General features: G+C 44.6%; 1 protein-coding gene across 3 annotated transcripts in view; it reads left to right on the top strand.

The window, feature by feature from the left end:
• LOC143774904 (cytosolic purine 5'-nucleotidase-like) overlaps positions 1 to 2,586 on the top strand; it is a 59,471-nt gene extending 56,885 nt beyond the window's left edge. For 2 of the 3 annotated variants that reach the window (XM_077262687.1, XM_077262689.1), the window contains exons 17-18: positions 1,506 to 1,595; positions 2,212 to 2,586. In XM_077262687.1, the coding sequence (XP_077118802.1) occupies positions 1,506 to 1,595; positions 2,212 to 2,322 (201 nt within the window). In that variant the 3' untranslated portion in view covers positions 2,323 to 2,586. The remainder of the gene's footprint in view (positions 1 to 1,505; positions 1,596 to 2,211) is intronic. The other variant, XM_077262688.1, reaches the window with a different exon arrangement.
• Positions 2,587 to 18,024: the final 15,438 nt, after the last annotated feature.

The raw sequence follows: 18,024 nt of genomic DNA, 5'->3' as shown, positions 1-18,024 counted from the left end.
TTGGGTGTCATCAGCATAGAGATGATGCTGGAAACCAAATCTGCTGATGGTTTTTCCAATAGGGGCAGTATACAAGGAGAAGAGGTCTGGGGCCTAGGACTGAGCCTTGGGGATTACCGATAGTAAGGAAAAGATAAGAGGAAGAGGAGCCAGTAAAAGATACAGTGAAGGAGCCGTCAGAGAGATAGGAGGAGAACCAGGAGAGGGCTGTGTCCTTGAGGCCTATAGAGCGGAGCATAGTGAGGAGGAGCTGGTGATCCACAGTGTCAAGTGCGGCAGAGAGATCCAGGAGAATCAGCAGGGAGAAGTGACCGTTGAATTTTGCTGCTAATAGGCCATTAGAGACTTTAGTAAGGGCAGTTTCATAGCCCAATTCCACTAGGGAATAAAGATGTACTACTCCTAATAAAATTTATATAATCTTTATTGAAAATAGTAAAAAAGAAAAAATTGACAGGTGTGTGTTATTTTACAACTATGAAAATTATAAACATGAAGACACAACACCCCCCTAAAATACCCCACCAATTACCAGATATTGAATCACAATATATCTAATAACATCACCACAGGGTCCATTCCCCCCATAGTCTATACACGGCACCATGCCTCAAGTTGCATATGCCAGCACTCATGTGCCATCACTTAGTTAAAGGGAATCTGTCACCCCATTTTATATATAAGCTACGGCCACCGGCATCAGAGGCATTATAATGTGACAATGCTAAGTCTTGACAGAAGAGGTAGGAGAAGGGAGCTAAAGATATCTGTTGATTGTTAATAAGCTGCAGGGTATGGATTTCACGTAGATTTCTGTGTGTGGTAAGTGGGGGTGTCTTAGGTGTTAAGACAGTTCTTGACAAAGAAAGAAGGAAGGTTGTGGTCAGAGAGTGGGAGAGAGTAGTTAGTAAAGTCATTCAGCGAGCAGAGTCATGAGAAGACAAGGTCCAGAGTATTCCTGTTCTCATGTGTAGGAGAGTTAGTCAGCTGTGAAAGGCCAAAGGCGAAAGTTAGAGAAAAAAGATGAGTGGCAGATGGGGAGACTGACTATGTATTGCCCCTAGTCATTTTGAGATTTTTTTTATGTGTTGCTCAAACTAAATAGTGGATGGTCACAAAAGATGGGCAACAGTGGGGTAACCCATGTAATAAAATATCCTAATGAAACGTGTTCGAGGTCATTTTATATTTGGCATGTATCAGCAATGTAAACTTTAATAAAGTAAGAATAGGAAATGTAATCTTACATAGTAAATAGAGTTGAGAAAGATTTGCACTGCCCTGGTCCAACGTCCAGTCCTGTCCTCCATCATGACAGATGTTGTGCGGCATATTAAGTGCAAGAGGTGCCCAAGATTCCAGGTGCAGGCATCAAGACTGCTTTGGTCAGGCTGATTTGGAGGACTCAAGTGGACACTGGACAGGGCAGCACATGTCTAGTAGTAATAGGTTTCTATGTTATTTAATACCTTCCCTGTAACAACTTTTCATGTTATTGCTTCCAGATGCCACATGAATCCACAATGGACCATGTAAGTGGAGCAGATGCCAGCAAGGTTCTTGGTCAACATCTGAAATATATCAAAAGGGAACATGTAAGTACGGGACATGTGTAACCTCCGATGTGTTAAAAATTATGAAAATATGAGACTGCAGTATTCATGATGGTGGTACTCCCCGCCGGGGTGAATTTGCATGTATACATGGCAGTGTTGCTCTGTGGCGAGGTGAATGTGAAGGTCAAACATGCACTCGTTAGGCTTTGTCTTGTACTGACTTCTATTATTAAAACCGTATATCATAATTACCTATTTTTGGACTATAAGATGCTCCAGACCATAAGACGCACCTAGACATTTTCTGGATGGATGTCGGGTTTACATAAAGATATTAGCACATATTTACTATTGTGCATGTGCCATGACTTTGGTGGAAAATACGTCAAATTTTGGAACATTTCCATGCAAATTTGGTATAGCTTTACCTCTGTTTCTGCTATGTCTAGCGGCTCACACAAAAAATTGGAGTTGACTTCATGAGCAGTCGTAAGGCCTTGCTAGAAAAGAGCTTAAAATTTATCATCCAGCATGAGCCACTGTGCCCCGGCAGATTTTTGAACGGTGTAGTCTAAAGAGGGACCAGGATTAGTAAATATGTCCCAGTGTTGTGGATAATAGTAACCCTTCCACCATTTTTGTTCTCCTGATTCAGGTTCAAGACGATTGGCTGCAGCTGTTGAACACCGCCAGGTTAAGTCTTCACGACTCGCCAACATTAAAGCCTGAAATGGAGAAAAATCCCCCTAGCGTCATGCTGTACTAGTCCTGAGCAGCCATTAGAGGAACGGGCACATATTATGGGATTAGATCAGACACTCACTAAAAACTCATGGCAGAAGGCAGCTGGAGGGGCAATAATCACACACCGTGCGTCGAGAAATGATGGGAATTGTGGTTGTTACAGTAATGAACTCAGTTTACAGGACACATGTTTACACTATATATAATGCCTGGTCTACAGCGTCGGATAAATGGGCAGATTTGTGTGTTACGCTGAATAATTGCAGATAAATAATTGCCTCTCATGAAAAAAGAAAAGGAAAATCACAACAAATTCCAAGTCTCTTCTGTTAAAATGTTACATTTTGCAATTTTTCCAATTTTTATTCCATCACTATCGGAATGACGGTCATTACAGCCGGCAAAGGGGTTGTCACTTAGCTATTTTGAACTCCAAAAATGCTATTATGGAGCACTACAAACCTATAGATTATCATTCTGGGTCATATTCATAAATGTATTAATGTTGAGAATCTCAATAATCACGAGAAAGAGGGTCCCAAAGTCTCCTGTGAGAATAGATCAGTAGTGAGCACGTGCGACCACTGTTTCAAGTGGTCGCACATGCTCAATGCTCATTGACCTGTGCGACTTTGGGTTCCTGTCCTCAGGATCAGCGCCGGGTATCAGGATCATACATTTATTATCTATCCAGTATTAATAGGATGACCCCTCTAAGGTGCGTGACAAGAAGGAGCGGAGAACTAGGGTTTTCAACCTGTGGATCATGTTGTTAAGCTTAAGCCTGAAGACTGTCAGCTTTTGGTGGAATTGATTCAAGGCGAGTCCAGAAGATTTTCTAAAAGTGGATGTCAGATTTAAACAAGCTGAAAAACCATTGCACCAGACAAAAAAAGCATATTGCATGTTTGTCAGGCGTTTGCCTATGTATACTCGTCTATATCTAAGTAGTAACATGATCGCCGCTCACAGTCCCAGAAAAATCAGATTAAAGCACCAACTCCAGTCATACCGCTGGAGAGGTGCCACTAATCTAAGTTCCTTTCCCCTGGTAATATACTCACCAGTCGCAGTCTTCAACTCTTCCCAGCGCCGCACCATGGACCCACTGCCACTTGTGACGGCAGCTTCTGACTGAAGGTAAGTTGGGGGTAACGATCCCAAGCTCTCAGTGTAAGTCGATGAGGGCCTCGTTCTGCATCTGACAAACTTGCATTGTTCACCCAGCAAACACTGGAGCCACCCGGCCGGTCACAACTAACAGCAGGCGACCGGAGCGGCGCAAGGACAGAAGACGGCGACTGGTAAATATATTACTAGGGGCATGGAACTTACATTAATAACACCACTCTGGAGTGGTGCTTTAAGGATGCAGACGGGTGAGGGATGGCATTGTGTGACTGCTGGAAGGGAGCCTTTCTGTGATTCCAAGGTTTTTCAGCATAAAACAGATCTACTGGGAGCACTCAGCCATTTGTATGCGACTACATTCACTCATCTGTTGTGCATATCATGTCCTGTGTTTCTTGAGCCTCCTTCACACATCTGTAGAATATAGGTAGCGGAAAAAATAGTACTGGTTTCATCACTGTCTTTGGATCAGTGTGCCATCAGCAAGCCCATGTCATCAGCGTGTTGTCAGTGTGCCAGTGTCATCAGTGGGTCATCAGTGTGCCAGTCATCAGTGTGCCATCAGCGTGCCAGTGTCATCAGTGTGCAATCAGCGTGCCAGTGTCATCAGCGGGTCATCAGTGTGCCAGTGTAATCAGTGTTCCATCAGCGGGTCATCAGTGTGCCAGTGTCATCAGTGTGCCATCAGTGTGCCAGTGTCATCAGTGTGCCATCAGTGGGTCATCAGCGTGCCAGTGTCATCAGTGTGCCAGTGTCATCAGTGTGCCATTAGCGGGTCATCAGTGTGCCAGTGTCATCAGTGTGCAATCAGCGTGCCAGTGTCATCAGCGGGTCATCAGTGTGCCAGTGTAATGTGTTCCATCAGCGGGTCATCAGTGTGCCAGTGTCATCAGTGTGCCATCAACAGGTCATCAGTTTGCCAGTGTTATCAGTGTGCCATCAACAGGTCATCAGTGTGCCAGTGTCATCAGTGTGCCATCAGCGGGTCATCAGTGTGCCATCAGCGGGTCATCAGTGTGCCATCAGTGGGTCATCAGCGTGCCAGTCATTAGTGTGCCATCAGCGTACCAGTGTGCCATCAGCGGGTCATCAGCGTGCCAGTGTCATCAGTGTGCCAGTGTCATCAGCGGGTCAGTGTGCCAGTGTCATCAGTGTGCCATCAGCGGGTCATCAGTGTGCAATCTGTTTTTTTCCAGTATGGTTTAAGAAAAATCAATTCCACAGCTTCTCCTATACTCTGCAATGTTAGACATGTACAGCACATGGATGACACAGAGCGCTGTGTCTTACACGGACACATAGACTTGTATTGGCCCTTGTCATCCGAGCTGCTGGTAAAGAAAGGGCATTATTATTATTATTTATTTATATAGCACCATTAATTCCATGGTGCTGTACATTAGACAGGGTTACATAAAAATACAAATATCACTTACAGTAAAATTAACAATGACAGACTGATACAGAGGGAAGAGGACCCTGCCCTTGCGGGCTTACATTCTACAGGATTATGAGGAAGGAGACAGTAGGTCGGGGGTTGCGGTAGCTCCGATGGTGTTGAGGTGGCCGTGTGGTCATTACAGGTTGTAAGCTTCTTTGAAGAGATGGGTTTTCAGGTTTCTTTTGAAGGATCGAAATGTGGTGGATAACCGGACGTGTTGGGGCACTGAATTCCAGAAGATGGGTGATATTCGGGAGAAGTCTTGGAGTTGATTGGGTGAGGAGCGAATAAGCGTGGAGGAGAGAAGGAGGTCTTGGGAGGACCGGAGATTACATGAGGGAAGATATTGAGAGATTAGTTTGGAAATATATGAAGGAGAAAGGTTATGGATGGCTTTGTAGGTCAGTGTTAGTAGTTTAAACTGGATACGCTGAGAAATTGGGAGTCAGTGAAGGGATTTGCAAAGAGGGGAAGCAGGAGTGTAGCGAGGAGAGAGATTAATTAGTCGGGCAGCAGAGTTAAGGATGGACTGGAGGGGTGCGAGAGTGTTAGCAGGGAGGCTGCAGAAAAGGATGTTGTAGTAGTCAAGGCGGGAGATGATGAGGGCATGCTCAAGCATTTTGGTAGAGTGAGGGTTGTCAAGAGTTACTCCGAGGCAGCGGATTTTGGGGACAGGGGAAAGTGTGATTTCATTTATTTTGATAGATTAGGTAGGGAAGATATGTGAGATGGAGGAAAGATAATTAGTTCAGATTTGTCCACATTGAGCTTGAGGAAGCGAGAGAAGGAGGATATGGCTGATAGACACTCTGGGATTCTGAAGAACAGAGAGGTGACGTCTGGGCCAGAGAGGTAGATCTGAGTGTCATCAGCATATAGATGGTACTGGAAGCCATAGGACCTTATGAGTTGTCCCAGGCCGAGAGTATAGATTGAGAAGAGTAAGGGCCCTAGGACAGAGCCTTGAGGGACACCAACAGAGAGATGGCGAGATGAAGAGGTAGTATGGGAGTAGGAAACGCTAAATGTGCGGTAAATGTACTAATCTGGTTCTCCTCCCATATCTCTGTAGTAAGCTCGGTTCTGCGCCCATATCTTTGTAGTAAGCTCCGATCAGCTCCCATATCTCTGGAGTATTCTCTGTTCTGATCCATATCTCTGTAGTAATCTTGGTTCTACTCCCATATCTTTGAAGTAAGCTTGGTTCTGCTCCCATATCTCTGGAGTATTCTGCGTTCTGATCCATATCTCTGTAGTAAGCTCGGTTCTGCTCCCATATCTCTGGAGTAAATCTGTTCTGCTCCCATATTTCAGTGGTAAATTCTGTTCCGCTCCCATATCTATGGCATAGGCTCAGTTCTGCTTCCATGTGTGCAGCACCATAGATTATAATGGGTACGTGTGGTATCTGTGAAAAAACATGGATATAACACATCCCTGAAATACAGACACATGAGGGAGGCCCTTACTGGACCCGTCTGACTCTCAGCACGTCCTATTCTCATCCGTTTTTGGATGTAAAATGGGAGACATCAGTGTTTCCTTTTATCCGTGAAGGGTCCATGGATAAACAGAGGCAGACCGTTACCGGCTTCAGGTTTCAAAAATGGATGAGGGGAAAAACGAATGCAACACAGATAAAAGCGTCCGCTTACACAGAGGAAAGAATGGACACAGCTGCATGAATGTGGCATCAGGCCCATAGACCTGTACGGGGGCAGCGCAGGCTCGGCCGTGCTCCATACTGATCTCACTGCACATGTGCCGAACAGACAGCAGTACAAATCCTGGTGAGGATGCAAACATGGCTACCAAAAGCAGCGGTGCCGAAATAAACTGATTACACAGCAATGAGGATGATCCCCAGGGAGCCGGTCACATTGTACCTGGAGTCCGATCTGTGGACATCACGGTATAGATAACCTGAGTGGATGATATATAGATTTATGGGGAAAGTTGCAGGATGACTTGTATGCTATTCATTGAAATCCCTGGTGTTTGTAGAAGAGTCCAGTGGGCGGGTCTACTAGTGATTGACAGCTAACTCTGCATGCACAGTCATACAGGAGAGGCGTCCTGCCTGCAGATCCATTTCCAACATGTCAGATCCCCTTTGTAGCACTGCTCAGCTACACTATGTTATGCAGGTCAAGTCTGTTTTCTATCCATCTTTATTGTGTTTTTTTTTTTTTTAATAAATAAATGACAAGTCCATGACATCTTTAATTTTGCATTACTATATGCCCCCATTATGTACCCAAAAATGTCCCGTAGATTGAACGCCCACCCACTTAAGGAGAGCCATCATCTCTCCTGCCGTGTCTATCCTAGTAAATGTGTGTACACCCCAGGGTCAAGATCAAAGGCCCAAGCGCCATGGGACGGACCCCGCCCCCACCACTTAAAGGGTACCTGTCACTTCCAGAAACTCTATTTACCCGCATATATAGGGCTAATTTGCAGGTAAATAGCATTAAAATCCTATAGAACTGGTTTACTGGAGCAGCGGCTGCAGGGAGAAATGAAGATTGAAGTTATATTCTCCCTGCAGCTGCTGGCTTCTGGTCATCAGGGTGGTGCAGGGCTCCCAATGACTAACATCAATTTCTAGAAAGCTGTAGAAATAGTATTTAAATGGAAAAGGTGGAGTGGGCACCATGGGAGGAGGAAAACTGCTGAGCTCTGTGACTAAGCGGCGAGGAGGAGCCGTTTGTGTACTGCAGAGGGGCAACTACAGGACTAGGAGGTGACATGACATATGCCATCTAGGTCACCACACACTACCTACAATAAAAGGGATCATGTGATAAGACTCATGCTTCCCGAATCATGGGCAGCATGAAGCAGAGTTTGTCTGTGCAATTGCATGCAGGTGTATTTTACTCGAAAACAATACCGTTTTTTTAGAGAAAGCATAGAAGATCCGGCCGAGGACAAAAGTCATGACGAGTCCAGTGCTGCCCCCGGTATTCCATAAACAATAATAAAGATTATTTCTGATCACTTGCCCGTCACCTCCATCCTCACCACCTTCCCCAGGTATTAGTATGGCACCCGCACGATCAGAAACCTACTCCAGCAATAAACCTGGGGAGGTTCTGATAGAATTTACACCACTTTTTTGGACAACATTACGGTGAACTTGTCGGGTTGCGGTTGGCCACAATCTCACACTAAACCCATACCTCCCAACTTTTGAAGATGGGAAAGAGGGACAAAGGACACCCATTCATGGGGGACACCCATTCATAACTAGTCACACCTATATCCACATCCCAACCACACCCATTTAGCACTGCTGATCACACTGTTTCATATACAATAATTATAAACAAAAAAATATGGCCACACAGTGCCCCATACTGTATAATGGCCACACATGATGCTCCATACTGTATAATGACCGCACATGATGCTCCATACTGTATAATGGCCACACATGATGCTCCATACTGTATAATGGTCACACATGATGCTCCATACTGTATAATGGTCACACATGATGCTCCATACTGTATGATGACCACACATGACGCTCCATACTGTATAATGACCACACATGATGCTCCATACCTTATAATGGTCACACATGATGCTCCATACTGTATAATGCCCGCACATGATGCTCCATACTGTATAATGACCGCACATGATGCTCCATACTGTATATTGGCCCCACATGATGCTCCATACTGTATAATGCCCGCACATGATGCTCTACTATATAGTGACTGCACATGATGCTCCATACTGTATAATGGCCACACATGATGCTCCATACTGTATAATGACCGCACATGATGCTCCATACTGTATACTGGCTGCACATGATGCTCCATACTGTATACTGGCCCCACATGATGCTCCATACTGTATAATGGCCCCACATGATGCTCCATTCTGCATAATGACCGCACATGATGCTCCATACTGTATAATGGCCCCACATGATGCTCCATTCTGTATAATGACCGCACATGATGCTCCATACTGTATAATGCCTGCACATGATGCTCCATACTGTATAGTGACCGCACATGATGCTCCATACTGTATAATGGCCACACATGATGTTCCATACTGTATAATGACCGCACATGATGCTCCATACTGGCTGCACATGATGCTCCATACTGTATAATGGCCCCACACGATGCTCCATACTGTATAATGGCCCCACATGATGCTCCATTCTGTATAATGACGGCACATGATGCTCCATACTGTATAATGACCGCACATGATGCTCCATACTGTATAATGCCACACATGATGCTCAATACTGTATAATGACCGCACATGATGCTCAATACTGTATAATGGCCACACATGATGCTCCATACTGTATAATGGCCGCACATGATACTTCGTACCGTATAATGGCCACGCATAGCTACTCCTACACACGCTGCTACGCTCAGTACTTTGCACACACGCGCTCCGCACACACGCGCTCCGCTCCATACACCTCGTACACACGCTGCTCCGCACACCTCGTACACGCACGGCTTCGCTCCGTACACATTTAGCTCTGCTCCGTACACCTCGTACACACTCGGCTCCGCTCCATACACCACGTACACACATGGCTCTGCTACATCCACACTGTAAACACCTCCTGACCCCACACAAGGCAGCTTACTTACCTCATCCAGCAGCACCATGGCAAGTTGGCAACCAGCACAGCTGAGTCCTGCAATCCACGGATCATGTGACCCCTGACTCCTCCCCTCCTGTGACCTCATCACAGGTCCTGTGCGCACAAAGCAGGCAGCCAATATGTGGTGTAAGGCTCTGTTGGTGCAGGGATGACCGGCTGATACGTACTGCACTACATATGGAAGGGGCATGGCTTAACACAAGGGGGCGTGTCGGTTGCTTCTCCTGCTGTCTGTGGGAAGCAGAGTGTCCCGTGCTGGACAGCGGGGCAAAGCATCAAAACCGGGAGAGTCCCGCACAATGAGAGAAGGCTGGGTGCTATGCTAAACCACACTTTCAAAACAAATAAAATAATAAAATGAAGATTAAAAAAAAAAAAAAAAAAAAAAAAGTCCATTCTTTACTTCTTTCCAAATCAGCTTTACTTTGGATTTTTAATAAAAAATATTGCAATAAAAACTTGGTCAATTTCTTACAAATACTGGGTTATAAACATTTCTATGGTTGCATTTCATATCCAACTATGTAAAAAATATGCAAAGTGAGGCAATAATTTACTAATAGGGTAGCTTTTGTTTTTTTTAAATGTGCACTTCAGAGCGGTATTTTGAAGCCCCCACTAATTGCTCAAAACCCAGCACAGACCTCTGATGGATAATTTTGTTTTCTTAATGATAGTTACCTTCTGAAGGTGTTTTCCATCCATTTTGCAAAAGCGGCGAGAAGGAAGGGATGTTGTAATCTAAAAGAAGGTTACCGCTCCGACCCCCGCCGCCGTAGCAGCCACTCCGGTGTCCCCCAGGACCAGAAATGATGAGATCCTGTCCATACAGTAAACACTTCTGCTCCCAACAAAGCAGCGGGGAGCGGGAAAGGTAAGGAACACATCTTATTTAGCCCCCTCCTACAATAGGACGTCAATAAACGTCCTGGGCAGGGGTCCGCAAGTGTGGAGGATGCTGAAGAGCCGAGCCCGCCTTCCACATGCGGTAGATGCCGGCTATATTACACAGTCGGCATCTGTGTCTGATAGTTGCAGCAAGAGCTGAGCTCGGGCCGTTAACCATTTGGATGCTGCTGTCAATTTCTGAAAGCAACATATAAATAGAGCGGTTGCTGATGCATGTGTGCACAATCTCCCATCAGCCCTCAGTATTCTGACTGCAGGCTATGACAGCCGGGGTCTCGTGGTACCCCTGACCACAAGTTGAGCTCTATAGGAGACCATGATTTTCCCTACATACCGCAACACTGTAGTTGCAGGTTCAAATCCCCTAAGGGGACAAAAACAATTAGAAAATAAAATTCCAATCTCACTCTTCCCCCCCCTCGATAAAAATAAACTATTTTTGGTATCGCCACATCTCCAAAAGTCTAGTCAAAGTATAGAATAACTTTTTTTGTGAACTTTCCTCTGTACAAAAACAAAAAACAAAAAAAAACAAAAAAACACACGCAATCAAAATCTTGTATGTACCCCCTATTAGTATCAATAACAAAAAATATCAACTCACCTCACATAAAACAAACCCTCACACAGATCCATCAATGGAAAAATAAAAATGTTACAGGTCTCGAAAAACAGCGACACATAGCACAAACTATTTTCTCTCCAAAGTCCTAATTTTTTTTCTTCAAGACTTAAAGAGAACCTGTCACCAAGTTATAAGTGTCCAGTTTCTTATTTTATTCTCGCGGCTTCAGAAGTACTCAGTTTAGTTTTTCTTTTTTTTTATCTGCCATATACAGTAGTTCCAGAGATTTGGGCCTTTTTACTTCATGCATGGAGAGGGGGGATAGCATTTAAGTTAACAGGGAGGGCAGATCAGATGTTGAAGATAGGAAGGAATGAACAGCAAAGGCTGCTTTCACACTAGCGTCGTACGACGCACGTTGCAATGCGTCGTTTTGGAAAAAAAAACACATCCTGCAAAATTGCCTGCAGGATGCGTTTTTTCTCCATAGACTTGCATTAACGACGAATTGCCACACGTTGCATCCGCGTGCGACGGTTGTGCATCACCCCACGTAAGGGCAATTGGGTACCCGGCACCGGGTCCTTCGGTTCGGGGATGTCACGGTGGCCCGACCCGGTCCGTGGCCCTTTGAGGGACGTCCAAGAAAAGGAATAGTTTTTATGGTTTTTGGAAAGGTCTTTAAAGGGGTGGTTCATGACGTCACCTGTGGTATTCGGTTAGGGCGACTGACGCTGCTTAGGGGTCCGCTGGGGTGATGTTATGGCAGCTAGATGGTATACCTTCCCACAGGTGAAGTGTATCCCCAGGGCATCCCAGTGTGTAGATGATGATAGTGAGAGGCGCAGTGAAGAACGAGGACACAAAGGTTGCAGTCTCTTTACCTTTAGGCCGGCGTCACACTTGGCGTAAGACAATACGCCACGTATTATACGTCCGTACTACGGCCGAAATACGGAGAAATGTTCCCAAAATATTGATCCGTAGTCAGGGTGTGTCAGCGTATTTTGCGCATGGCATCCTCCGTATGTAATCCGTATGGCATCCGTACTGCGAGATTTTCGCGCAGGCTTGCAAAACCGACATCTAATGGATTTATGTGCTCAAATGTTAGGGAAAACATATATACAGTATATATATATATATATATGTCATTGAGACACATATATATTCTGTATTTATATTTCATTCTGCGCGATATCTGTGAAAAGCCGGTAATTCAATTGCCGGCTTTTCATTTCTCCTGCACAAACCCGACATGATATGAGACATGGTTTACATACAGTAAACCATCTCATATCCCCTCTTTTTTTGCATATTCCACACTACTAATGTTAGTAGTGTGTATGTGCAAAATTTCAGCGCTGTAGCTGCTAAAATAAAGGGTTAAATGGCGGAAAAAATTGGCGTGGGCTCCCGCGCAATTTTCTCCGCCAGAATGGTAAAGCCAGTGACTGAGGGCAGATATTAATAGCCTAGAGAGGGTCCATGGTTATTGGCCCCCCCGTGGCTAAAAACATCTGCCCCCAGCCACCCCAGAAAAGGCACATCTGGAAGATGCGCCTATTCTGGCACTTGGCCTCTCTCTTCCCACTCCCTGTAGCTGTGGGATATGGGGTAATGAAGGGTTAATGCCACCTTGCTATTGTAAGGTGACATTAAGCCAGATTAATAATGGAGAGGCGTCAATTATGACACCTATCCATTATTAATCCAATTGTTGGAAAGGGTTAAAAAACACACACACATGATTTAAAAGTATTTTAATGAAATAAACACAGCGGTTGTTGTAATAATTTATTGTTCTCTCAATCCATTTCCAGGCCCTTGCTTGGCAAAATAATAAACGCACAAGATACATACCTTCTGATGTCAGATCACGTCCCACGAAGTAATCCATCTGAAGGGGTTAACTAATATTACAGGCACGAGCTGCGATAAACCACTCGCTCGTGCCTGTAATCCCCGGGTGCTGAAAGGAAAGCTGGATCTGTACTTACATTGAGTCGCGGTGATGCGCCCCTGCTGGATGTTCTCATGAACTGCAGCCTGGGAACTTTTTCCCACGCTCCAGGTCATATGAGGACATCCACGCGCATCACCGCGACTGAAGGAAATGTAGGTCAATGACCTACATTTCATTCATTTGCCGGGGGATTACAAGCACGAGCACACCGCTGCATTAGCAGGGCTCCTGCCTGTAATATTAGTTAACCCCTTCAGATGGATTACCTCGTGGGACGTGATAGGACATCAGAAGGTATGTATCTTGTGCGTTTATTATTTTGCCAAGCGAGGGTTTGCAAATGGATTGAGAGAACAATAAATTATTACAACAACCGCTGTGTTTATTTCATTAAACTACTTTTAAATCATGTGTGTGTGTTTTTTAACCCTTTCCAACAATTGGATTAATAATGGATAGGTGTCATAATTGATGCCTCTCCATTATTAATCTGGCTTAATATCACCTTACAATAGCAAGGTGGCATTAACCCTTCATTACCCCATATCCCACCGCTACAGGGAGTGGGAAGAGAGTGGCCAAGTGCCAGAATAGGCGCATCTTCCAGATGTGCCTTTTCTGGGGTGGCTGGGGGCAGATGTTTTTAGCCATGGGGGGGCCAATAACCATGGACCCTCTCCTGGCTATTAATATCTGCCCTCAGTCACAGGCTTTACCACTCTGGCGGAGAAAATTGCGCTGGAGCCCACGCCAATTTTTTCCGCCATTTAACCCTTTATTTCAGCAGCTACAGCGCTGAAATTTTGCACATACACACTACTAACATTAGTAGTGTGGAATATGCAAAAAAAAAGGGGATATGAGATGGTTTACTGTATGTAAACCATGTCTCATATCCTGTCGGGTTTAGGCAGGAGAAATGAAAAGCCGGCAATTGAATTACCGGCTTGTCACTAACAGCGCTGCGTATTTCTCGCAAGTCACACTGCTGGTCCGTGTGGAATCCGTATTTTTCTCGCCCCCATAGACTTTCATTAGCGATTTTTTTGCGCAATACGCTGACAAACGCAGCATGCTGCGATTTTGTATGGCCGTAGAAAGCCGTATAATACTGAACCGTAATATACGGCTAATAGGAGCAGCCCCATTGAGAATAATTGTGCCGTATGTAATGCGAGTTTTACGGACGTAGTTTCTGCGCTATTACGTCCGTAAAACTCGCATGTGTGACGCCGGCCTTACTGAAGACTTCAGCATCCACAGTCCAGGGTACAGACCACAGGGCAGGCAGAGTCCGGCCAGTCTGAAGGCAAATCCAGAGTCCCCTTATCCAGGTGGAAATCAGTAGCCTTCCTCTAGTGCCTGTGTGTTGTAGTACCTCCCTGCTGAGCTTCTCGGTAAGGGCTCATTTCCACTGGCGAGAGACAAATCGGTCCGTAATCTGGACCGAAAAAAGGGATGTAGCGTATGCGACTATCATGCGATTGTCATGCGAGTGTAATGCGAGTGCAATCCGTTTTACATCCGTATGACATCCGTTTTTTTTCTCTGCAACTATTTTTAGACAGTCATTTACAGGACCATGGACAGTGTTCTAGGCCACAGAATGGTGATGTATCCGTTAAAAACGGACGGAATACGGATGGTCCGTATTCCGTCCGTTTTTTTTCTCGCACCCATTGACTTGCATTGGCGAGTCTTGTCCGAGACTCGCAGCAAATCGCAGCATGCTGCGATTTTTTTCTCAGTCCGATTTCGGCAGAGAAAAAAATCGCAAATGAAAAGACACCTATTGAATAACATTGGTCCGAGTGCAATCCGATTTTTTATCGGATTGCACTCGTCCGTTTTCCTCGCCAGTGGAAATGAGCCCTTAGGTCCTCACAACTGTAGTAGATGTTCTAGATGTTATGTCTTCCTCTTGCTACCTGCATCATCCTTCAGCATGACCGGTTTGGCAGTGGGTCAGTAATGGTGTGGGGTGGCATTTCTTTGGAGGGCCGCACAGCCCTCCATGTGCTCGCCAGAGTTAGCCTGACTGCCATTAGGTACTGTGATGCAGCGGTATGACCATACACAGTGAAACGGCAGTGACCCAAACAAGTTTAACCCCTTCACCCCCAAGGTTGGTTTGCACGTTATGGACCGGGTCAATTTTTACAATTCTGACCACTGTCCCTTTATGAGGTTATAACTCTGGAACGCTTCAACGGATCCTGGTGATTCTGACACTGTTTTCTCGTGACATATTGTACTTCATGATAGTGGTAAAATTTATTTGATATTATCTGCGTTTATTTGTGAAAAAAATGGAAATTTGGCGAAAAATTTGAAAATTTCGCAATTTTTCAACTTTGAATTTTTATGCAATTAAATCACAGTGATATGTCACACAAAATACTTAATAAGTAACATTTCCCACATGTCTACTTTACATCAGCACAATTTTGGAACCAAAATTATTTTTGTTAGGGAGTTATAAGGGTTAAAATTTGACCAGCAATTTCTCATTTTCACAACACCATTTTTTTTAGGGACCACATCTCATTTGAAGTCATTTTGAGGGGTCTATATGATAGAAAATACCCAAGTGTGACACCATTCTAAAAATTGCACCCCTCAAGGTGCTCAAAAGCACATTCAAGAAGTTTATTAACCCTTCAGGTGTTTCACAGGAATTTTTGGAATGTTTAAATAAAAATGAGCATTTAACTTTTTTTTCACACAAAATTTACTTCAGCTCCAATTTGTTTTATTTTACCAAGGGTAACAGGAGAAAATGGACCCCAAAAGATGTTGTACAATTTGTCCTGAGTACACCGATACCCCATATGTGGGGGTAAACCACTGTTTGGGCGCATGACAGAGCTCGGAAGCGAAGGAGCGCCATTTGACTTTTCAATGCAAAATTGACTGGAATTGAGATGGGGCGCCACGTTTGGAGAGCCCCTGATATGCCTAAACATTGAAACCCCCCACAAGTGACACAATTTTGGAAAGTAGACCCCCTAAGGAGCTTATCTAGAGGTGTGGTGAGCACTTTGACTCACCAAGTGCTTCACAAAAGTTTATAATGCAGAACCGTAAAAATAAAAAATCATATTTTTTCACAAAAATGATCTTTTCGCCCCCAATTTTTTATTTTCCCAAGGGTAAGAGAAGAAATTGGACCCAAAAAGTTGTTGTACGAGTTGTCCTGAGTACGCTGATACCCCATATGTGGGGGTAAACCACTGTTTGGGCGCATGGGAGAGCTCGGAAGGGAAGGAGCGCCGTTTGACTTTTCAATGCAAAATTGACAGGAATTGAGGTGGGACGCCATGTTGCGTTTGGAGAGCCACTAATGTGCCTAAACATTGAAACCCCTAACAAGTGACACCATTTTGGAAAGTAGACCCCCTAAGGAACTTATCTAGAGGTGTGGTGAGCACTTTGACCCACCAAGTGCTTCACAGAAGTTTATAATGTAGAACCGTAAAAATAAAAAATCATATTTTTTCACAAAAATTATCTTTTCACCCCCAATTTTTTATTTTCCCAAGGGTAAGAGAAGAAATTGGACCCCAAAAGTTGTACAATTTGTCCTGAGTACGCTGATACCCCATATGTGGGGGTAAACCACTGTTTGGGCGCATGGGAGAGCTCAGAAGGGAAGGAGCGCCGTTTGACTTTTCACTGCAAAATTGACAGGAATTGAGATGGGACGCCATGTTGCGTTTGGAGAGCCACTGATGTGCCTAAACATTGAAACCCCCCCACAAGTGACACCATTTTGGAAAATAGACCCCCTAAGCAACTTATCTAGAGGTGTAGTGAGCACTTTGACCCACCAACTGCTTCACAGAAGTTTATAATGCAGAGCCGTAAAAATAAAACAAACATTTTTTTACCACAAATATTATTTTTTAGCCCCCAGTTTTGTATTTTCCCGAGGGTAACAGGAGAAATTGGATGCCAAAAGTTGTTGTCCAATTTGTCCTGAGTACGCTGATACCCCATATGTGGGGGGGAACCACTGTTTGGGCGCATGGGAGGGCTCGGAAGGGATGGAGCGCCATTTTGAATGCAGACTTAGATGGAATGGTCTGCAGGTGTCACATTGCGTTTGCAGAGCCCTAATGTACCCAAACAGTAAAAAAACCCCACAAGTGACACCATTTTGGAAAGTAGACCCCCTAAGCAACTCATCTAGATGTGTTGTGAGAGTTTTGAACCCTCAAGTGTTTCACTACAGTTTATAATGCATAGCCATGAAAATAAAAAAAATAAAAAATTCCCCCAAAAATTATTTTTTAGCCCCCAGTTTTGTTTTTTTCCAAGGGTAACATGAGAAATTGGACCCCAAAAGTTGTTGTACAATTTGTCTTGAGTACGCTGATACCCCATATGTGGGGGGGAACCACCGTTTGGGCGCATGGGAGGGCTCGGAAGGGAAGGAGCACCATTTGGAATGCAGACTTAGATGGAATTTTCTGCAAGCGTCACATTGCGTTTGCAGAGGCCCTAATGTACCTAAACAGTAGAAACCCCCCACAAATGACACCATTTTGGAAAGTAGACCCCCTAAGGAACTCATCTAGATGTGTTGTGAGAGCTTTGAACCCCCAATTGTTTCACTACAGTTTATAACGCAGAGCCATGCAAACAAAAAAAACATTTTTACACAAAAATTACTTTTTAGCCCCCAGTTTTGTATTTTCCCAAGGGTAACAGGAGAAATTGGACCCCAAAAGTTGTTCTCCAATGTGTTCCGAGTACGCCGATACCCCATATGTTGGGGTAAACCCTTGTTTGGGCGCACGGGAGAGCTCGGAAGGGAAGGAGCACTGTTTTACTTTTTCAACGCAGAATTGGCTGAAATTGAGATCAGACGCCATGTCACGTTTGGAGAGCCCCTGATGTGCCTAAACAGTGGAAACCCCCCAATTATAACTGAAACCCTAATCCAAACACACCCCTAACCCTAATCCCAACGGTAACCCTTACCACACCTCTAACCCAGACACACCCCTAACCCTAATCACAACTCTATTCCCAACCATAGATGTAATC

The sequence above is a fragment of the Ranitomeya variabilis genome, chromosome 5, assembly GCF_051348905.1.
Source record: "Ranitomeya variabilis isolate aRanVar5 chromosome 5, aRanVar5.hap1, whole genome shotgun sequence".
Lineage (NCBI taxonomy): Eukaryota > Metazoa > Chordata > Amphibia > Anura > Dendrobatidae > Ranitomeya > Ranitomeya variabilis.
This window is presented reverse-complemented; position numbering and strand designations above follow the sequence as displayed.